Source organism: Sciurus carolinensis, chromosome 15 (assembly GCF_902686445.1).
Source record: "Sciurus carolinensis chromosome 15, mSciCar1.2, whole genome shotgun sequence".
Taxonomy (NCBI): Eukaryota; Metazoa; Chordata; class Mammalia; order Rodentia; family Sciuridae; genus Sciurus; species Sciurus carolinensis.
The window spans coordinates 8495113-8519014 of record NC_062227.1 but is presented as its reverse complement, the minus strand read 5'-3'; the positions used below and the strand labels follow the sequence as shown (position 1 = coordinate 8519014).

Here is a 23902-nt window from a genome sequence, read left to right as displayed (position 1 = left end):
ATCTTTATCTCTCTTATGGGCTATCATGTGGACAACAAATTGTAACTGAAGCTAAGGAGGAACTTCCTGCCAGTGCTGTGTGAACACAAGGTGAGGCCTGAGGAGACAAAACATTCCCCATTGCAGCAAAGTAGATGATGTCAGAAGTTCAATCAAAGCGAGTTCCATACAGCATGCTAGGAAACAACAGCATCACCTAGACATGAGAGAAACACAACAAACTGAAGGGAGGTTCAGAAATCAAGGAACAGAAGGTCCATTACATCAACTACATGCTAACTTGGGCAATGACATCAGCGGAAGTGCCGTCTTCCATTAAGAATTCAAAGATCCAACACCGAGGATAATGAGTTGGGCCTTTTCCTCTCTGACACACAAGATGAGACTTGGAAATAGATGAAAACAAAGTCTTGGATTTGGGAGAAAAGTTTGGGAAAGGGGTTCATCATATTGAAATGATGATTATTTTCCATTATTCCTTTTGATAACTAACCAAAGAAAGACTCCATCCATCCAATTACAATACATTATGTTTTGCCTATAGCAACATGTGACTGTCTTGATTAAAAGCCTAGAGTAACTCTTCATCTCTCTAAATTAGGTTTCATTGACCTCAACACAGTTGATATTTTGGGCCAGCTGGTTCTTTGTGTCCCACACACAGTAAGATGTTTAACAGAATTCCTGGCCTCTTCCCACTGGATACCTACAGTGCCCCTTCCGACTGTGACTACTAAAAATGTCTCCAGAAATTGCCAAATATCTCCAGAAGGCAACATCGCCCTATAACTGAGAAGTACTGCTCTTAACTATGAGCTTGCCAACTTTCACTGTACATGATTTTAGATTTTTCAGGCCATGTTATGAGTCTTGATTGCATCTACTGAACTCTGCTCTTGTAGTACATAACCATAAACAACACATAAACAAATGGGCATGGTTGTGTTCCAGTGAAACTTTATGTATACTGAAATTTTAATTTCATGATCTCATCTGTCATAAAATATTTTTCTTTTTTCAACAGATCAGGGAATCATATCCAAGGACTTGCATATGTTTGATAAGTACTCTACCACTGAGCAACATCCCAGTTGAAAAATTTTTTAACTATTTAAAACCAATAAAAACATTTTAGCTTGAGGGTTGCACAGAAACAAGTTAGCAGGCCCAACGTGTCTTCTGGCCCATAATTTCCCAGTCCCAGCACTAACTGCGATCAGCCCCATGGCCTAACTCCTAAGGTCCTTTAAAACGTGATGTCCCCTGCCTGAGGAAAGTGTAGATGGTACAGCATTGTTAAATACCTGGGACCAGTGTAGACTGTGACTTTTGTTAATCACAATTTAGAGTTGTGACTTCAAATAATCGCCCTCTTACTCATGACATACAGTGAAAGCTCTATCCAAGTACAAGGGTGAAGACAACTGAAATTAAAGCAGACATAAAGTTCCCTGTGAAACCACTACCACAATCCAGAAAATGAACTTCTCCAGCACCTTCGAAAGCTCCCTCATGACCCTTGGTGACTGCCACCTGTCTCAGTTAAACCCTCAGCCCCGTGTTGAGGCAAACACGATATGCTTTCACTACAGGACAGTCTACATCTTCTACGGTTTGCAGATAAAGTTAGAACCAACTTGTCAATTTTTAACCAAAACAGCTTGCCAGAATTTTGACTGGTTTTGTGACAAATCTATAGATTAATATGGCAGAGAATTGAGGATTAACACTGAGTCATCTGATCCACATATATGGTATGGATTTCTACTTATAGAGGTATTATTGCATTGTTCTTAGCAACACTTTTATGATTTTCAGGATGAACACTGTGCCAATCTTTTGTTAGAAGTATTCTTTAGTATTTCACATTTTTATGCTATTATAAATGGTACTATTTTTTTTACTTCTGACTGTTGTTAGTACACAGAAATAACCTTGATTTTTATAGATTTATCTTACATCCTAATACCTTGTTAAATTATTTTATTAGTTGTAGGAGCTTTTTTGGTATATTCCATAATTTTCTCTACATAAAGGACTAAGACATTTGTAAATAAAGTCAGTTTTACTTCTCCCTTTCCATTCTGGATGCATTTTCTAAAAAGTGCAGGTTTATAATCACTATAATTTATAGTTTATAATTCAGTCTTCTTAAATGTTATAGGATGACAAAATATATTTGGGTCTGTTAGTAAATATGTCCTGTTCCACATTAAAAATGTATGTTAGGTGAGATGGCACACACCTGTAATCTCAGTGATTTGGGAGGCTGAGGCAGGAGGATCATAAGTTTGAGGTCGCCTCAGCAACTTAGGGAGACCTTGTCTCAAACTAACAAAGTAAAAAGGTCTGGGAATGTAGCTCAGTGGTAAACTGCACTGGGTTCTATTCTTAGCACCAAAACCAAACAAACCAAACCAAACAACGCCCCCCACAACAACAAAAACTAATTTGTCTAGAGATTATAAAATGGTGTTCATGTACTATATGGACACACATTTTATTCCTTGAACTTGTATCATTATATTGGCTTAAAAATCCAGTGAAATGTTGAACAGAAGTGCTGTGAACTGGTGTCTTTGCATTGTGCCTGATCTTAAGGAGAAAGACTGAATTTTACCACTAAGTACGAGGTTAGCTGTAAGGTTTTCAAAAATGACAATTATCACATGGAATGACTTTTTCCTTTCATTCCTAGTTCAGAGTTTTAATCAGGAGTGGATGTTGGACTTTGTGCAGCAGCTCTCCACCTCTGAGGTGGGCCTTGAGGGGAGCTGAGCGGAGGGCTCAGAAGGGCTGTCAGGATGGGGTGGGTGGGGGCAGGCGGTGGGGGTTGGGGGTGCACTTAAGAGGCTGTCTCCGCGGCTGACTCTTGAGAGGCAGTGGTGGTTGCAGCAGCCTTCCTGGCAGGGCTAGGTGAAGTCCAGGAGAGCTCTGACGGCAGCCTGGCAGGCACCTGTGGAGATTCTCTCTACCTGTCCATGCTACCCATCTGACCCAGTGCTGATGCACAAACAGTGCCTAAATACTTATCAAATTCCTTTCTTAGCTTCACCACATGCATGGACCAGCCAATTAAGAGTTACTCTTTCTTGTTTATTATTGATGCCATTTCACTGTTCTTTTATATGGTACAATCATGTCACACCCCAATAAATTATAAAGCTAGAGAATAAAACATTGAAACAGAAAGACAGGGGAAATGGGTTGTGGGTGATGTTAGTCACAGAGTGCCCTGGCAGACAGGTGAAGAGAGATCGCTCAAGTAATTGCCAAAGCCCACAGCATAGTGAGGCCCAGAAAGGGGTTGGCTGACTGCAGCCAAGGTGCCAAGTCTGACTGTCTGGTATAGTAATGACCATTTTATTGGAATACAGCCACACTCATCCATTTGCATATCATCTATGGCTGATTTTATGCTACAGTGGCAGGGTTGAAGAGTCACAACAGAGAACACAGTTATCAAGCCTGAAATATTTACTATTTGGTCTTTTATGGTCAAAGTTTACTCAAGCCTGCCTAGAGATAAAGATATGAAAAGATCTTTGATTCTTACAGAAAAATTCCAAATTTTGATTTGGCTGTAACACTGTAGGATATACCCATGCATCCCATCAACATTATTTCTCAAAATCTTCCTACTGAGGAGTTACTAGCAATTACATGCCCATTTTCAGGGTACAAATTTCATCAGCACTAACTTTGAAATTTTGTTTCATTCTAGAAACCAGATGGTGAAAAAGCAAACATGAAGTTAGCAGTTTTGTTCTGTTTTATTCTGCTTATCATTTTTCAACCCGACTTTGGACAAAATGAAGACAGTCCTAGGAAGCAAAGGAAGAAGATGTATCACCGAAGACTGAGGAAAAGTTCCTCACCCAGCCACAGGTCAGACAGACAGGCTGGAATTCCACAAACAACTGCTGCGCCAGTAGCAAGAACCCTTCCCACTGTTCACCTTGATTACAGTCTGGAGGAAAAGTTTGAATCCTTTGCAAGTTTTCCTGGAGTAGAATCAAGCTATGATGTCCTACCAGGTAAGAGAACAGTGAGAGACAAAGAGGACTGGGAGAGGCAGGAGAGTGAGCGAGCAGAACCTCCATGAAGTTAAAAATCCAAGTTATCACACTGCCTAACTTTTGGTTTCATCTACAAATATTCATCTTAGAATAATGCAAAAAATTTTAATTTAAGTAACACAATTACACAAAATTATGGGAAAAAATAAAAAATAAGGGGGGTGGGAGGGGTTAGTGTTAGGGTTAGAGTTAAGGTTAGGGAGTGGGGCAAGAATGGAGGAAGGAAGGACTGTATAGAGGGAAAAGAGGGGTGGGAGGGGTGGAAGGGGAGGGAGGGAAGGGAAAAAATAACAGAATGAATCAAACAACATTACCCTATGTAAATTTATGATTACACAAATGGTATGCCTTTACGCCATGTACAGACAGAGAAACAACATGTATCCCATTTGTTTACAATAAAAAAAAATAAAAAAATAAAAAAAAATTATCCTACCACTATGCTTGTAAAATCACAGCTATCATTTTGGTTTATTTCTTTCCAGTTTTAATGCATTTTAAATAGTTATAGTCATAATACACCTAATATAAACATCTTTAAAGGGCTTCTTCATTTGTAACTACAGATCAGCTAGAATAGAAATAAATTATTCAAATGACTTTATGAACACACAGCTATTAAATATTCCAACCCCAATTTTTTCAACCAGAAATGGAGTGGAAATGACTGAATTTATTTTATAAATAGACTAAATTACTAAGTTTTTAAAGGTTGAAAAGACTGGAAATTCTGCTAAAGGTTTCAACTAGGTATTTTTAAAAACTAGTATTTAATGGTCCATATTTTTCTAAGTTTATAAGAAAAAAGTAATTATAGGTATTTTACCATTAAATAAAACTTTGAAAAGACAAAAGAAAACATAACCATATAATTTTCTGTGGTCAGTATTCATACATGATCTCAATAATACCAAATGCTTTAAATTATTACTTCCACTGAGTTAACAGAAATAGCATACCATTACACAAAAGCCGGCAATTCAGGCCACATTTATACCATGAGTGAGAAATGAGAGGCAGAGAAATCAACTAAAACAGTAATTGTAATAGCAGTATATCCATAACCACTAAAGAATGAGAGTTTTCTTAGTTAAGTGAAAAGATATCCAAACTATAATAATAAAAAATTAAAAGATCAAAAACTAGTACACATAATGTGATCTCACTTTTATTTAAAAATTTATTTTCACATTTATTTTTGCGATAGGGTCTTGCTGTGTTGCAGTCTGGCCTCTAACTTATGGGCTCCAGCAGTCGCCTTGCCCAGCCTCCCAAGCAGCTGGGACTACAGGCAGATAGCACTATGCCCAGCTGAAAAAAATTTTAAATATATGTAATATAGGATGACAAGCATAAAAAAGTACAGAAGATATATACTAAACATTCTAAATTGTCAAATAATGTTTTATACAGTTGTCTTAAATTATTTTTTACTCTATTACTACATATAACATAAAATTTACCACTTAAAAGTGAATTCGGTGGTATTTAGTACATTCACAATGACCACCACTATTGAGTTCCTGAACATCTTCATCACTTCCAAAGAAAACCCTGGAAAAAAAAAAATTCTCATTCCTTCCAACCTCCAACACCTGGCAACCCCTCATCTATTCTCTTTCTCTGAGTCTGCCTCTTCTGGAAATTTCGCATAAATGGAATCAGACAATATGTGACTGTGTCTCTGGCTCCTTTCAATGTGTTTTTAAGGTTTATCCATGTCTACCATGTATCGGAACATCGTTCCTTTTTACAGCTGAATAATATTCCATTTATAAACCACATTTTTTTTTCTTTTTGTGGTACTGGGGATCAAACTCAGGGCCTTGTGCTTGCAAGGCAAGCACTCTACCAGCTGAGCTATCTCCCCAGCCCTTAAAAACAACATTTTTTTTTGTTTGTTTATCAATCATCACTTTATAGACATTTGGGTGGCTTCCACCCTTTGGCTAGGTTGAGTAGTGCAGTAATGGACATTTATTTAGGTTTTATTGGAACACTTGTTTTCAACTCTTTTGAGTATATTCCTAGAAGTAAAAGTTCTGGGTCATAAGGTAATGCTATATCTAATGTATTTTTTTTAGGGCTGGGGATATAGCTCAGTGGTAGAACGCTTGACTAGCATATGTGAGTAACTGGGTTTGATACTCAGCACCACATAAAAATAAATAAAGGTACTGTGTCTATGAAATATGAAATACATATATAAATATATATTTTTTTAAACTACTGTCATTCTAGTGGGTATGAAATGGAAACCCACTACGCTTTTGATTTGCACATCCCTAATGATAAATAATGTTGAGCATCAGATTTTATGATTTGCTGTGCATTGTTTATCTTCTTTGGAGAAATGTCTATTCAAGCTCTTTGCCTACTTTTTGCTTTTTTTTTTTTTTTTTTTTTTGCGGTACTGGGGATCGAACGCAGGGCCTTATGCTTGCGAGGCAAGCACTCTACCAGCTGAGCTATCTCCCCAGCCCTCTTTGCCTACTTTTTAATTGTGCTGTCTTTTTCTCTAAGAGTTCTTTAACCATATTTTAGATAAGAGACACCATATGATTTGCAATCATTTTCTCTCCTTGTGTCTGCTGCCTTTTCATTACTTGACCATGTCCTTTGATGCACTGTATTATTAATTTTGATGAAGTCTACTTTATCTTTTTCTTTCATTGCTTGTGTTTTTGGTTTCATGTCTAAGAATCTGTTGCCGAATACAAGGTCATGAAGATTTACCCCTGTATCTTCTTCAACGTACTTTATAGTCTTAGTTTTTATATACTTAGGTTTTTGATCCATTTTGAGTTACATTTTGTATTTGGTATAAGGTAGGAGTTCAACCTCATTCTTTTGCATGTGGAAATTCAGATATCCCACCTCCACTTGGTAAAGAGACTGTTCTCATTGAGTTATTTTCCCATCCTTCTTGAAAATTAATTGGCCATAGAGGTCTGGACTTTCAACATTCAGATGGTATAAGCTGATTATTGTAGGTTTGTAGTAATCTTTTGTAGTTTTTTAAAATATGAAAGTGTAAGGCCTCTAACTTTTTCTTAAAATTATTTTGGCTATTTGGGATCCCTTATAATTCCATAAAAATTTGAAAAAAAAATAATATTTAATTTTTCCAGAGTGACTGGATAGGTGAGATTAGCTTATTCCAAGTATCCAAATGAGGACAAGTAGGTCCTGAATGGGCTGAGACAGTGGCAGGTCAAGTGAAGAGGAGACCCATGAGAGCTCATCTAGGTGTAGAATTTGACAACAGTGGCTCAGATGGAGGACAGGCATCAGCAATGACAACAGGAGTGGAAATGTCCCCTCCAATATTCCCTAATATTCTCTAATACAGCTGATACAGGGTTGTAGTAGGTAAGTGGACAAGTATATGTGGAGAAGTGAATATACTAAAAACTACTGCACTGTGCACTTTAAAAGGGTGACTATGAGGTGTGCAAATTTTATTTCAATAATATAACAACTCAAAAGAGAGCTGCAATGTCTCACTGAGCTGCCCACAGAAGCATGCTGTCTCCCCTTTCCCTGCATGCATATCCACAAGCGTGGGATGTGGTTGTTCCTGTGCTGTTCCAGCTCTCGGGATGTGGCAGAACTGCAGGACTTCCCCCTCTGAAGTTAGGTGCAGCTGTATGATTTGCTTTGGAAAGTATGATCAGACACCTGGAACTCAAGTGTGACTTTCAACCTCATTCTCATCACTGTGGCAATCTGGGAAGTCTGTTGTTGTCAAATTGAACAAGAAACAACTGAGATTTAGGGGTTGTTCCTTCTGTTGTATAACTTAGCCTAGCCTCACAGATACAGGTTGGATGTGTAAGGTTCAGTCAAATTACCATGGGGAGATCATTCTCAGAGGCTTAGTGAAAGTAGCTGAAAAGACAGCCAGTGAAAAACATTTCAGAAGCCATTTTTATCTGTGTACGAATGCACACAGAATTCTATTCTTGCACTGTTATATCTCTTTGACTTCACATTGTGTCCACTTCTATTCACAAATGCTGGTACCTACTTAAGAAATTTAAATGTGTTATTATTCTCTTCTAGGAAAAAAGGGACACTGCTTAGTAAAGGGCATGACTCTGTACAACAAAGCAGTGTGGTCTCCTGAGCCCTGCACCACCTGCCTCTGCTCAGATGGAAGAGTCCTTTGTGATGAGACCATGTGCCACCCCCTGACGTGCCCCCACACAGTCATACCCGAAGGGGAATGCTGCCCCATCTGCACCAACACTGGTATAGAGATTTAGCCAAAACAAAGTACCGCATGTGTCTTTAACTTCTACTTGTTTTTATTTTGTCACCAGGTTTAAGTGATAATAAACTAGTCGCCAGGCTACCTAAAATATGGCACGATGCTGATAAACACAGAAGTCCCCAAGAAGAATGTGGTTGGGTATAGAGATCATGATTGTGGCTCTATAGTTCTAGCTCTGTCAGACTGAGTAAGACCAGACCGTGTTCCACCTGTGACTTGTAGCTTTAAAGATACAGTGACAGAATTTCTACAACAGACCATGGGTTACTAGGAATTAAGTACTCTGCTCTGATCTATACAGGCATTAGCTCACTTAATCCAACTCACCATGGGTACAGTGATCATGTCAGATGAAGATACTGAAGTCATGAAAACAAAATTTCAAGCCTCCTGGCTATGCCCAAACACTCCAGAGCAGCACAGGGACCTGCTTTGTGGCCTGAATAAGCCCCAGGGAAATGCAGGTTTCATATGGAGCAGTCTTCTTGGATGCTCACTGATCCCTTCCCTAGTGAGGCTGGTACCTAGACAAGTGGGGTCCTTTGGAGGAAGGGCCAGTCCTCTTGTAAGAAAATCCAAGTCAATGACTTATAAAAAGAAGCAAACAGCTATTAATTAATTTGACAGGTAGGAATAGGGACATTTTCTCTTGTCTATAACCATGGTAGATTGCTCCTATTCACAGATGATCACAAAGTAAGTATCTACAGAAGTCTCTTGCCAACATGAACTTTAGAATATTTGGGAATTGTATTTTGCTTCATCCTGTCAATTACTTCACTAAAACATGCTTTGTGAAAAGTGTTAGAAAATAAAAGTATTTAATGAAAATGATTCCTTGAAGTGAAACACAAGGTTTAGAAGGCAAAAACCAGAAATTCTCAGACAGTTTTTCAAAGGACATGGAGTACTTCTGAAATGTTGTAGTCATTTTGGAAAAATCAACTTGGATATACAGGAAGGATTTTAAATGCTTCAATATGATAGCTTTCATTTCCCTTACTAATTTTTTCCTATTCTCCTTCTGCATGCTTTTTTAGAGATGTGAAAAAATAACTAACTTTATAATATATACTGAACTAATGCCACAGGTAATTTCTTCAAATAATTTTATTTTCTGAGTTCTTTTTAGGGGTAGTTTGTATATAGTTATTAAGTTAAAGAAGAGAGATAATTAATTTATAAGTTCTGATGGAAGAAAACTCACTTTTCCTTAGAACTTTTTACTAAAGGGTAAGACTGAATCTAAGACCTGTGTCATGTCTTCTCCACTTTCTGCCAAAAACACAAATACAAATGTAGATTTGTTTTCTGTGATTCTACTCCCATCATCGTGGAATGATGAGCAGCACTCCTGTGCTTATGTCTAAGTTAAAACAATAACCCCTTAGGGCCAGGATGTCATTGGTGAGTCTCAGGCAGTAAAACTGATTATAGAGAATCCAGGAAGGAAAAAAAGAACTTTTTCTTCTTTTTTCTTTAGTTTGCAGTAGTAGGGATTGAACCCAGGGTTTTGTACATGCTAAGCAAGCTCTCCCCAGCCCTGAAAAAGAGAACTTTCCATCTGTAATTCTGAATTTCAGAGGATCCTATCAGGCCCATGGAGCTAAAAGAAAATTGGATGAAAATAATAATAAACCTATAAATACAGGTGGTTTTACAACCATAAGCAAGTAAACATATAGGTCTCACCTTTTAAAATATCTGATGGCAGGCTATAAATTCTTCCATTATCAATAGCGCCAATTAACAGAACAGTATGTATTATAAAGGATTCACATCTGATGGTGTCACAACAACACTGCTTTCCACTTTGCATCATGTGGCAATATTATTCCCTCTTCAATCACCAGGTAGTGTTAAATGCTAGCCAAAATAAGTGTTCAGTTACCCAATGTAAAAACTAGTATGAAGACCCACATACACACACAAAAATAAATGTATAGGAGATATTTCAAAACAGAAATAAAGTTATGATTAATTTTCAAGGAAAAATTGCAAAGTGGCACTCAAATATTGGAGGGAATAATATTTACTAAGCTCATTTTCCTTATGATTTTTCCTTCATTAACATCATCAACTTGCCCCTGCTGCCTCCTCTTGCGTGGTCAGTAGTCTCCTATTCCCTACTCAGTGGTAGAGCCTTAAATGACAGAAATGAATTTTCTGGTGATTCTTCAGAACAAAGAGAACCTACCAGTTTACTTCACAAGCCACCTCCTCTGGGGGAAATGGACCAAGTATTCAGAAAAGAAGCACCTGAATCTGAGGAGGATGAAGAAGTTAAAGGTAATGAGCACAAGGAAGAGACCGCTGGAACCCATGACCAGGACAAACTTCACAGTGAGGAAAGGAGGAGAGAGAGGAAGCCAAGCCCTGGAGAGGGGAGGCCAGCACATCAGTGGCTCTACCATGGAAGAGGGGAGGAGGAGGAGGAGGAGGACGACGACCACGACGAAGAGGAAGGAGAGGAGGAAGAAGAAGAGGATGCTGTAAGAGGAGACGTGTTCCGCCCGCCCTCCCGGTTCCCTGCTGCTGCTCCCCCTAGAGGCAAGCCTCGCCTGCCCAGCAGCTGCTCCCTGTCCTACAAGACCATCAGCTGTGTCCACACGGCCCTCACCCACATCCCACCACTCACAGCGCCAGGGATAACAAATCTGGAGCTGGTTGGTAAGAGATGTTGACTTGTTTTATTTTGTGCTTTACATGTAAGTGGTGACTCTCACTGCTCAACAAATGTTTTACACTTTAATTTCATTAGAGACTGATTTCATCACATATGTACTGTGCAGAAGACAGATGCTTATTACTGCAGAACAGCTCAGTTAGGTAGAAAACAAACTTCAAACCAAATGATGATTTTCCATGGACCTTTTAAAAAGTCACCTTTAATGAGGTATAATTTATGCAGAGTAAAATTTATTTTTAGTGTCTAGTTCTATAGTTTTGACAGATGCATGCAGTCATATAAAAACTACTATGATCAAGATATAGAATATTTCCATCACTCCCCAAAATTCTTCATGTTGCTATCTCACAAAAAACTGATCTGTTTTCTGTTCCCATAACTTTGGCTTTTAGAGAATGTCACATAACTGGAATCACACAGTTTTCAGTTGGGCTCTTTCTTTTCTTTTTCATGGTATTGGGAACTGAACCTAGGTTGCTCTACCACTGAGCTACATCCCCATCCCTTTTTGAGACAGGGTTTCATTAAGTTGCAGAGACTGTCTTCCAACTTGCAATCCTCCTGCCTCAGCCTCCCAAGTTACCAGACCTCACTGTGCCTGGCCAGTTAATCTTTATTTATGAGCAATGTTTCATTGTATGGATGAACCAGGTGCCAGCTGGGGAGCACCCAGTTGCTTCTAGTCTGGGGTGATTATGTACAAAGTTGCTCTAAACATCCACATACAGGGGATTATGTGGACCTGAGTCTTCACTTCTCTAGGGCTATGTTCAGGAGTCGAAGGGCTGAGCAATGTGACAAATTCACATTTAATTTAGTATGAAACTGCCCAACTCCATGTGGCCGCACCATTTGCCCCAGTAGTGTTGGGGTGCTCCACCACCTGCCAGTATTAGTGTCACTGTTTCTGCTCACTTCAGCCTGATATACAGACCCTGTCCACAGGGCCACCAGACAGGTTCTGAGTGGAAGAACAGCAAGACCAGTTGTGAGGGACTGGCTGGTGGGACATACCAGGGGTGGTCCTGAGAATGCAGGAGTATGGGATCCAACAGGTGTAACATATTTGTGCAGGGACAGTTATCTGCAATAGGACTCTGCTAACACCTTTGACACTGCAGAGTCCTACTGTAGATAGCTTCCATGGTCTCCCTGACACAGGCTTTCAACCCACTTTCATATGACCAACCTAGCAAATTCCTCTCTTGCCCAGTAAGGCCCCTCGTCCTGCAGGCTACATGCCAAGAATGGACTGCCCTAAGAAAATCCAATTTGTGGAAGTCTTGAGTCTTAGGAAAGATAAACAACCCATTTTGGACCATCCTGTCTAGGTTTTACAAGCAGGTCACCATGTGTTGTTTTTTTTTAGAATGTATTATTTCTGGTAACTCACTTTTTGTGCTTAAAATCATCAACTACTGTACTTAAGTAAATGTCAAAACAAAAACATAAAACTGAAGCATGGAAGAACCTTTGCAGATTGAAGACAGAGATATAGCATTAGGTTTGGGATGTGGAGTCTGAGAGATGATCTTCCCAGGCTTTTTTTTAGTTTTTTTTTTTTTTTTTGTAGTTGTAGATGGAAAGAATGCCTATATTTTATTTGTTTGTTTTTATGTGGTGTTAAGGATCGAATCCAGTGCCTCACATGTGCTTGGCAAGCACTCTGCCACTAAGCCACAAACCCAGCCTTCCTAGGCTTCTTATACAGAGAAGGAAACATGCTCATAAGAAGTTAGTGACTTGCCTGTGAGTTCTTGGATAAAAATAGTATCATGTTCCCAGTTGAGGAAAATGGAAATGAAAAAATATGAAGAAGAAAAAAATCAGTTTCTATATAACTTTGCAGAAACCTATTTTTGTTGTAGATGCAGAATGCTCTAATACTGTCCAGCAGACTGCATTCTGGCTGTCTTCAGCAGTGCTATCTGAAACATGAAGTACTGACTACTATGAATTCTTGAGAGAAAATTCTGTATTGAATTGTCTAATCCTGATCTTGTTATTACTGTGAACATGCATTTGTTTATATCTTTTCTGCCTTTGTTCTGCACATTGCTTTCTCCTCCAGAAAACTATGTACATACATGTACACAAACACCCCCTACACATGTTAACATATATGTACGTGCACATGTGCCTAACAACTGCTGTGTGTTCTAGGGAATTCCATCACCTCCATCCCAGATGAAGCATTTAATGGATTACCAAATTTGGAAAGGCTTGATCTGAGCAAAAATCATATAACATCTTCTGGCATAGGCCCCAAAGCATTCAAGGTAATCACATGCTCCAATTTGTGAAAAAGAAACCATGTGGACTTGAACTGGCTGTTGGTGGAGAAGGGAAGGGAGGAAAAGCAAAATGGTTTTAATGGGTAGTTTTCTTTTACATTAAGAAAGTTTCTTCTCTGATGTCCCTAAATTGCATTTAAGTTTTTTCTTGAATACAGTTTGTTGGTTTATCTATTCGTAGTCTTACCCTAAGAGCACCAGCAATAACATTGGTGACATAATTAATATTTTGAATTTATGAACTAGTTTGTCCCCAAGTAGCTGGAAACATATTGAAATCAGATCTCTTAGTATATGAAGTATTGTCTAGGAACAAATGAGGGCTCATCTGGAAACTCTATTTTAAACATTTTCAGGTCAGCAAGCTACTGCTTTCTTATTTTGTGCAATGGGCAAAATCTGATGGAGGACACTTTGGCAGAGAGGGCTCGGGAAAAACAAACGGGCTTAGAATAAATTAGCATGGGATAGGTTGGAAAAGAAGAGGGAAAGAGAAATGATAGGAAATAGTATAGTAAATCTTGGAAGGGAACAGATTTGAGTAAAAGTTTTTTTTTTTTTTTAAAGGAGAAGGGAGGATCAAGAAATTTCAAGCAAGAGAGGAAAAGGTTTTTGTGTATACATAAAAACTAGTATATACACTCTCCCTCATTTTTTTGTGTCCCCTGCACTGTGGTGCTGGGGATTAAACCCAGGGCCTTACACATGCTAGGCAAGCACACTACCACTGAGCTGCGCTCCCCACCCCCATTTCCTGTGTTTGATCAAGAGGAAAATGTAGGAATGTACCTCCTTTTCTTGCTTTGAGATTTTCTGTCCTGTTCCAAAACTGTTGAAATTTGAATGTGATCAGTGGAGAAGAGAACTATTCCATGTGACTTCACTAAAATATACCCAACTTCAGTACTCTGCTTTTAGAGGTTACAGGCGAGGTATGTTCAATGAGCACACAACTACAAATATGGAAACATGCTTTTCCAGAATCAATTGTATAGGTACCATACATGAATAGCTTGTGATATTTGTAGCATTTTGTTTTGAAAATTTTTCACAGTAATTGGTGCTATTTTATGACCCACCTTCTAACATAAATATTAGTGTTGATTGGAAACTGAGTTTTATAAATGCTAAAAAGAGTAAAATCACTGTCCTGTTAATATCCACAACAAACTCACATTATTGTATGACTTAATAAAATATCTATCTCTTGTGGCGAAGGTGAACACCTCAGACCTCAGCTAAATACAACTGACCCCCTGGACACAGTAGCTTTCTCTGGCTTTCTAAAGCTGTAATATGCATAAGTAGGATACAAGTCATCAATTGTAGTCTACTGCTAATGCCTGAGAATCTGTGAATATCACCAAGATGATATTCACGTGGCGGGGGAAATCGGGAACAGGGTGTGGCCTGGACATCACTGTTTAAGCTTAAGGAAGTGTAGAGTCTTAAAACTTAGTCCCTACTTTAAAATTATTATGTGAGGTATGTGACTGCATAAATATGACCAGATAAAATGGTAATTTTGAGATCTGCTTTTTAAGCTTCTGAAGAAGTTAACGCGTTTAAATTTGGATGGAAATAATCTGGTACGGATTCCTTCAGAACTACCATCTACATTAGAAGAACTTAAAATCAATGAGAACAATCTTCAGGCTATCGATGAAGAAAGTTTATCAGGTATTTAACATTTGGTGTTTTAAAATGTTTCCTTATAACCTTTCTTCCAACATCAGGTGGAAATTTGACTTATAGTACAGTCAAGTATATAACTAGAAAAAAAATTAGGTCACTTGATCATTTCAGTTGATTATCAGTGGTCACTAATTAGTGGTAAAACTTAATCTTTTTATTTTTTGATATTTTTAGTTGTAAATGGACACATTTATTTTTATATGTGGTGCTGAGGATCAAATGCAGTGCCTCACATGTGCAAGGCAAGTGCTCTACCACTGAGCTACAACTTCATCTTTAAGTATACTTTAAACTGTTCATTGTCTTTGAAAAAAAAAAAAAGTAACCAGGCACAGTGGCACATGGACATAATCCTAGTGACTCCGGAGGCTGAGGCATGAGGATCACAAGTTTAAGGCCAGTCTTAGCAATTTAGTGACACTGTCTAAAGGGGGGGGCTAGAGCCTAGCAGTACAGAACCCCAGCTTAGATCCCCAGTACGAAAAATAAAGTTTTGCTCATTGATTCCAGGTTCTCATCATTCACAATACAGTAACTCTCTGACAAGTCCCTACTCTCTGAAGGGCTGCACAAATTCTCCCCACAATACCACATGTTTTGGGGCTCTGTATTGTTGTTTTTGTTGGTTCTGGTTGGTTTGGTGATTGGACCTCTTTCTTCACACTACCCACAACTTGTGCTGTGTCCACACACATCACTATTTAAACCTGTCACATGTTGAAACCTGAGTCCAATCACATGAAAGGTACGTATGAAGTAGGAGTGAGCAGACAGTCCGAGGACGAGGTGCTATGTGCAGTGAAGGTAGTGCACCCCACGTAGTAGCCTTGGCTTTGGCAGCTTGTTCCTGAGAGGGCATGGGCTGGCACTAGGGTCCTGCTATGTCCTCACTCTGTGGTATGTACAGCGAGGCTGCATGGAGGCAGCTTTCTGGTGGAAGAACTTAAGTGAGGTGCATTTGAACCAGCTGTGACTGGCTCCTCTGCTGTTTCTGGTCTATGTGAGGTAGCCAAAGTTGACATAATGGGACTGTACAAAAGAGGCGTGGTTATTTTACTTTCCACACATCTTGAAACCTCTGATTAGATTGCATGCTTCCTTAAGACAATGACTGCCTAATTTTTCTTTTAATTTCCCATCTAGCCTAACTCTTGAAGTGCTCAACACTTTCTGCTAACTTCATTTGAAACATATTTTAATGTAAATGTTGATAAACCAAACATTTAAAGGAATAAGACAATCTATTTCCTTCAGCTCCCCCAAGTATTATAGGAACAAAACAGTTCTGGTGATGAGAAAAGTAATTATGAGATCTGCCAAATCTGAGGATAACAAAGTTATGGAAACACTCAATTTCCAGATGAATTTCAGGGTACATATGAAAAGCATTAATAAGCAAAAATTTTGATGGGCTTTGTCATATGGAGAAGACATTGGAAATTTAATTTCTAACTGCTTCATTAGACTGAAGGGAACATGAAATTTAGACCAAGAATACTAACAGACTGTGAAGGAACTCTATGTAGGTTCATATTTCTAGTAGTGCTATCACATGACAACATAAAACATAAGCTCCTTATTTTGAAGGTACTCTCATATATCCCTGGAACTGCTTCTCAGTGAACTCTTCTCCTTCGCACACTAAAGCTTCCACATTCCCAGTGTGGATACCAAGTACCGGGAGAACTGACTGCCTACACTTTCTCCATACATGAGGCATGGAGGTGGCATTGTCCCCCAAAAGGCGGCCAGAAAGGAGGCTCTCTGCAGTGCTCTTGCCCAGAAAATCTCTTTGCACTTCCTGGGTGGGCTGGGTCTTAATGCTACTGTGGTGCTGGCCCCTTGATCTAGGTGCTACCTTGTCCCTGTGAGGCCCGCTGCTCTGGATGGGAGGGCTGGTTGGCAGTGGGCAGGTGAGTCCAAGCACTGCTCCAACTAGTTCCAAGATGCAGCTGCCTGGGTGGAGCCCCGTGCTCGGCCCGAGCATCCCTCTCTGGCATCTCCCCACTTGTTACACAATATAGTTCCAGAGGAGTGGGGAGGAGGGCAGTCCATGGAGAGAAGAGAGCACATAAAAGACATGAAGAGAAAGGGTGATTCTAGGTACTATGGCAACAAGGCAGGCATTTGATAAGCATGGAGGGCAGGTGAACCTGTGAGGATGCGCGTGCCAAGGAGATGTGGGAGATCACTGCAGATGTGCACACACACTGGGGAGAAAGAAGGTCAGCCTTCGGGGGAGAAGAGGGACAGGCAGAGGGAGGGGCTGTGGGAAACTGGGCATGCTTCAGAAACATCCTCGTCTTGACTAGTAACCAGAACGACCAAAGCACCATCACTGCAGGTCCCTCTAGGCCACCATTAACACTGACACATCACCATGTCTACAACGGGTCATGGCACCTCTCCTACAGCAAGGGTCTTCTTACCTTTGCCTGGTTCCTGCTCACAAATCCTTCTCTCAACTTCAACCAGAAACTTCCTCTAACTCCATCTTCTTGCTATACACACACCAGAGAATAGCAGCACAGGAACACAGTGTTATGCATTTGCCTGTGTTTCTCTCAGAAGGTTGCGCATGACCATCAGTCCACTTCTGTTACCTACTTTACAATGGAAAACTTCCAATTTCAAAATCTCACCTATGTACAAGAGAAATGTTGCCTTCCTAGTACCTTCAGTTTTGGAAATAGGAGAATATGAGAAAAAGTAACCACTTACTGAAGATTCTTGGCTGGTCTCCTTACTACCCGTCATTCAGTCCTTCAACTGATCTTGAGCACCACCACCTGATCAATCATTTACCATGTGGCTTTTGCCATGCCACCCTGGCCTTTCCCCTCAGAGCCTAGAGAATGAGAGCCAGACCTGCATCAAGGGCACGAAGGCCTGCTCCAGAGTACTTCTCCCTGAGGACGACTTCACCCCACTGCCCATGGCCCATTCCAGGGTGAAGCCCCATCCCCAGTTCACCCATTGAACCCTTCACCTGCGTATGTTTCAGCATACAAGTTCCTCCAACTTATATCTAAATTTTTCTATCCCCAAGAGCCTACCACTTCCAATCAAATCTACACTGCTTTCTTGTTTAATCTTCTAGCATTTATTGTCCCTAGTCTTGCTGCTGCCTAAAAGTAAGAATGAATTGCACAGGACATTTGGTGCAATACCATGACAGGAGTTTAACAGGAAAACATCCCCTATTCTGGGAATCTTGGCCACACCTTGAATCTCTGACTCAGATGCCTCTGGGTATGTCACTGTTGAGTGGTGTGATCCAGGGCCAAGCTTCCAATTGACCTGCATGGTACCACTCCTGAGGCCAGCAGAAACGGTGCAGAAAAAACTTGTTTGTATAAAGGCCTTTCTTGGTAGCTCAATCTGGATGCGTGAAGAATTTTTTCATCATCTTTCTTTCAAAACTTCCACTTGGCCACACTCTGTGCCAATAAGTGAATAACTATGATGGGAATTCACTGCTCTGCTTTATTTCTAATTCCCTTGCTCAGAGATTGAGGGCTTTCCAGGGAAAGAGAGCTCCTTTCTGTGTCCTGGAAAAAGGAGTCCTTCATCAACCCTTCATCTATCATGCTGCCAATTCATACCTACACATCTTTGCAAATGTTTCCACTGATCTTATACAACTTTGTACTCCTTGCCCACCTGAATTTCAAATCCCGTTTGGTCAGTGCAGCCTCTGCAGATGTCCCTGACGCTCTTCCTGCCTTCTTGCTTCTTCCACCCCTCTTGCTTCTGTTCCTTATACATATTTGTACTGTATAGCACTAGAATCATTTCTTCTCTGGACCATGCATTTTGCCCTGCTTGAATGGTGAACCTGAGATATATAAAGTACTTTGGAAGAGTTGGGGGGGAGGCAAAGATGAAGAAACTATACACTCTGAATAAACTAAACTCTTCACATGCATGGTATAAAACTGGTATTTCGTTTTCCTTTTTTTTTTTTTTTTGGTATGTCCTTGTGCAGACTAGGCAAGCACTCTACTGAAGCTCAAACTGCATGGTTTTAAAAATCATTCTAATATCCTGATAACTTTATTTTTTTATAGACTTAAATCAACTGGTCACCTTAGAATTGGAAGGAAACAATCTCAGTGAAATCAATGTCGATCCTTTAGCGTTTAAATCTTTGAAGAGCCTATCCTATCTGCGTCTGGGAAAAAATAAATTTAGAATTATACCACAGGGTCTTCCTGCTTCTATTGAGGTACAAATATTCTTTTTCTAATATTTTAAATGTATTATATTTTAAACACGATATATAACAAAACAAACAATATATCTTAAAAGACTATTGTGATGTACATTATACTTAGTAGAGTTTTGGTGCTGTACACAGAGTTCACTATCATCTGAGCATTATATGGCCTTAATAAAGTAAAAAATGGTACTGCCGACAGCTCTTGGAGGGAATGAGGAAGGGGAACTGAGAATCTGAATAGAAACCACAACTTCCAAAAAGTACCCTGACTCCTAAGACAGCTTTAATTATCCCAAACCAGAACCATGAAGTACAACACAGATGAAGATCAGACTCTGTGAGACTTCCTATCCCCACTCACAAGCTGTAGGCAGAACCACAGACACTTGGTCTGGACAGTAACCACAAAGGTTTTGATCATTCTAGCCACTCTATAGCTTAGAAATTTTGACCAGTCCCTACCAAGACTGTCTTGTGACCATCTCCAGGTCTGCAGCCCCATCCTCGTTTCACCCCTGCAAAGCCTCCCCAGCAGTTTCCAGGGGTGAAGTTTCCTTGCTGCAGGGGGTGCTCAGGTCAATCAGTGTCAACACTCCTCATTTCTTGCATCAGGAACACCGAGGTCCAGAGTGTCTATAAACATTGACAAACCCAGCCAGAACCCAGGTTTCCCTATCTGGTTTCTGCCACTGTATAATCATTGCATCAAAGCCAGGATGGAACTTACTCTGGCAGTGGCTCCAGTGAGCCCGAAAAAGGTCATCTATTATAACTGTATGGCTACCATCTTCCCTCTTCCTCATATTTCCAAACTAAGAGATGTGGTTACATAACACTGGAATTTACCACACTTGGCCTTACATCAGAATTATCTAGGTTCTTAAGGTGTACAGACTCCTGGACCTATTTCAGACATCCTAAGTCAGATCCTCTGGAGAACAGGGCTAGAAATTTAGAATATTGTTTTTCAGAAGGACTACTGTGGATTGAATCCAGGGTCTTGAACATGCTAGGAAAGCACTCCACTCTGATCACACTCTGGCTCTTTTTAAAATTTTATTTTGAGGTAGGGTCTTACTAAGTTGCCAAGCTTCAGGCTCCCAAATAATTGAGATTATAAGAGGTGCCACCACACTCTGCTAGAATTTTTTTAAATATCAAAATTTTATATAGGTAATGCATGTAACTGGTAAAATACACACAACTTGGATAATATGTAAGAATAACATGCCTGTTCCCATACCTGATCTTATTCTGGCTTCTCTCCAAAGAGACCTACATGGGAGCACTGGACATGCAAGCATACAAGTGTAAAGAAGCACCTCAATCCTTCCTAAGTCACTGCTGCATGCCAGCCTAACCTAACTCCATACCTGAGGACTTTCTCACATCATTCTTTCCTATAGCTGCAGTTTTCAACACAGCAATGGGCATGCCAGGACTTTATTCCCTGACTTGGGTATATTTAGGTTGGAATTTAAACTTTAGAAAGCTCATGAGGTGATTCTAATGTACAGCCAAGTTTGGGGACCAATGATCTAGTTCACCCATAGTACTTATGAAGGTAAAAGCAAAAAGTCTCAAGTTACTTTAACCACGTCTATGAATTACCTGAATTAAGTGACAAAGAGAAAAGTAACCATGATAAAAAGTTACAATGAAGATGTATGCCAATTCTTCTGCATTCCACTGAGAAGAGTTTTACAATTTGTATCCTTTAGTAAAAGAATTCCTTTGATGCCAACTAAATTTTCTTTCTTTTTTTTTTTTTTTTCGGTACCGGGGATTGAACTCAGGGGCACTCGACCACTGAGCCACATCCCCAGCCCTATATTATTTTGTATTTTATTTAGAGACAGGGTCTCACTGAGTTGCTTAGGCTGGCTTTGAACTCGTGATCCTCCTGCCTCAGCTTCCAACTAACTTGAAGGCAACCAGATATTAAAAATTTACTAATTGTTTTGCCAAACTGTAACTATAGTTCTAGCAAACTCTAGCAAACTTTGCAGATTTAAATTAAGACTCTTAATTTAACTTTTAATTAAATTAAATACAAATAAGTCTAAAAACATGATCCTGAAAAAAATTAAATACCCCATGTGGTTGTGGAAAGCTGTCCTGGAGGACAAGCCCCTCTTGGGCACCAGCTCTGGACCTTGGGCAAGCATCACTGTCTCTCCAGGCTTGAGTTCCTAACTGGTGAGTGGGAATAAATCATTTTACCTACTTTCCAGAGTTCTGAAGTCCAAATAAGATAATTTATGTGAATCAGTTTTGTAAATTATAAAGTTTTATATAAGTATGTGGTATGCTATATTTTATAATATTATGGCTAAAAAAATAAATTCATTTAATTCCATAATCAAGACAGTACATTTTAATTTACTAGTTATAAAATTTGACAACTTAGAAGTATGAACTCACTTGAAAGAGCAATAAAACTCTTTAGATAATACTAAATAAGAATACTCTTCATTAGAATTTTAGTCTCTGAAATTGAAAATCTTTATCTACTAACACAAATGGAAGAAAAATAATAGTATTTTCTCTTAATGATAGGAATTATACTTGGAAAAAAACCAAATTGAAGAGATAACTGAAATTTGTTTCAATCACACCAGAAATATCAATGTGATTGTACTACGTTATAATAAAATAGAAGAAAATAGGATTGCTCCTTTAGCCTGGATCAATCAAGAGTAAGTACATACTACCTCTTAACTTTCTTAGTGAACCCTCATGCTACCCCAGATTTGATCACTCTGTAGAGTTTCCAAGCTGTTCACCACGTGACTGGTGTCAGGATCACTACCGCCTACTGGACACCCTACTGCACGCCACATGCTGAGCTGGCGTGAGCTGAGGTCTCAACACACAAATGCCACCCTAGCTCTGCCTCCTGCACAGGTTGTCAGGAGGTCCTCCTGTACCACACTGCCTTGTTTTGTCCAAAGGATTTCTCTTCTCCTTGGCCTAACAATAGAGACAGAACAGAGTCCACCTTCCTAGACAGGAATCAGCAGGCTCACTGCAGCCCTCAGTGAAGTAAGTGGGAGGGAGCTGGGATGGGCCTTGGCAGCATGTTCAACAGATGACCTGGGCAGGTTGGGTATGTCCTGGAATGATGAACCCAAGTAGCACAGCCTTGGACCCAAGAGGTGGGATGGCAAGAAATGAAAAGAGGCCTTTGCTGATAATTGGAGGGTAACTGAGACTGCTGTGCATGGAGGAAACGTCCTCAGGTGAAAAGGGGTGGGCAGAGCTCCAGAAGACTCAGGGGAGGCTCCTGGAACAAGTCAGTAATTCATCACCTTCCTCAGGTGATCTGACGATTAACAACTTATAATCCCTTAGTCTTATCCCAAGTCCCAAGTGTGCCAGATCATCAAATTAAAAGTGAAATGAAAATGTGGGGAGAAACACAAAAAAATTTAAAAAACACCCAAAGCAAAAAACTTTCTTGCTGGAACTCAGGACTCCTGGATTTCATTTCTGATTCAATAATTCAACCTTAGAAATATTTTAGGGACATCTCTGGGCCTCCCCATTAACCTCAAAGATCTGAATTTTTGGTATGCCCCTAGGAGGCAAACCTGTAGGTAGGAGGCAGTGTGGGTGGTAGAAGGAAGATCAGATGCCTTGCAGACAGACCCACCCAGGATAGCACACAGTTATGCTTATGTTCAGAATCATTGCTGCAAACTGGGGCTTATAGGAAAACAAGCCAGCATCACAATTGGCCCTTTCAAAATTGACAGCAGCCAGTCACTACCTTGACGTTTCCCCACCCTGTTCACTTTTTCTTTGTCTCAGGAACCTAGAATCCATTGACCTGTCCTACAACAAGCTCTACCACGTGCCTTCCTATCTGCCCAAGTCTCTGCTGCACCTTGTGCTTATGGGGAACCAGATTGAACGCATCCCTGGCTACGTGTTTGGTCACATGGAACCAGGCCTGGAATACTTGTACCTGTCATTTAACAGACTCACTGATGATGGTGTGGACCAAGTCTCATTCTATGGGGCATATCATTCTCTGAGAGAGTTATTTCTGGATCACAATGACTTGAAATCTGTACCACCTGGGGTGCAAGAAATGAAAGCACTACATTTTCTGAGACTGAACAACAATAAGATTCGGTAAATTTTGGCCTTTTCAAGTATCAGTTAAAATTGTGGTTGACAAAATATATCATTAAACAACCATGACATGAAATCTGGAATTTACCTAAAGAGGGAAAAAAGGGGTGGATGGGATGGATTAAATGGGGTTGAGTTAAAAAAAATTGGCAATGCTAATAACTATTGAAGCAAGGTGATAGGTACATGAGGATTCATTGTGTTTTTTTTTTTTCTACTTCTGTCCATGTTAGCAAATTTTTATAGTATTACTGAATATTATTACACAATACTTTAGAACATTGGAGACAGGTTCAAATAAGGTTGTGAAGTAAAAATTCGACTATGCTACCACATGAAATTTGAAAGAAACTTATCTGCACAGCACAAATTATGCTAAAATTACTTTCTGTCTAGATTTTTCTGAAAGCAAAACTTTTCCCCCTGAAGTACAAATTCTGAATAAATTGAGACTCAACTTTCCTTGCTTTTAGAGATACATTTTTCTGAATATTTTCAGAAATTATC

The 23902-nt window shown here is 39.7% G+C and overlaps 2 protein-coding genes across 5 annotated transcripts in view; one reads left to right on the top strand and one right to left on the bottom strand.

Moving 5' to 3' along the window:
- Positions 1-23902, bottom strand: part of Cenpp (centromere protein P) — a 248764-nt gene that overhangs the window by 65419 nt on the left and 159443 nt on the right. The gene's annotated exons all lie outside the window — the stretch shown is intronic.
- Ecm2 (extracellular matrix protein 2) overlaps positions 1-23902 on the top strand; it is a 31948-nt gene that overhangs the window by 5515 nt on the left and 2531 nt on the right. The window contains exons 2-10 of one of the 4 annotated variants that reach the window (XM_047526102.1): positions 2699-2757; positions 3725-4037; positions 8145-8333; positions 10471-11025; positions 13208-13323; positions 14883-15018; positions 19104-19261; positions 21815-21954; positions 23069-23395. In XM_047526102.1, the coding sequence (XP_047382058.1) occupies positions 2722-2757; positions 3725-4037; positions 8145-8333; positions 10471-11025; positions 13208-13323; positions 14883-15018; positions 19104-19261; positions 21815-21954; positions 23069-23395 (1970 nt within the window). In that variant the 5' untranslated portion in view covers positions 2699-2721. Of the gene's footprint in view, positions 1-2698; positions 2758-3724; positions 4038-8144; positions 8334-10467; positions 11026-13207; positions 13324-14882; positions 15019-19103; positions 19262-21814; positions 21955-23068; positions 23396-23902 lie in introns of all 4 variants that reach the window. The other 3 variants (XM_047526101.1, XM_047526104.1, XM_047526103.1) reach the window with 3 other exon arrangements.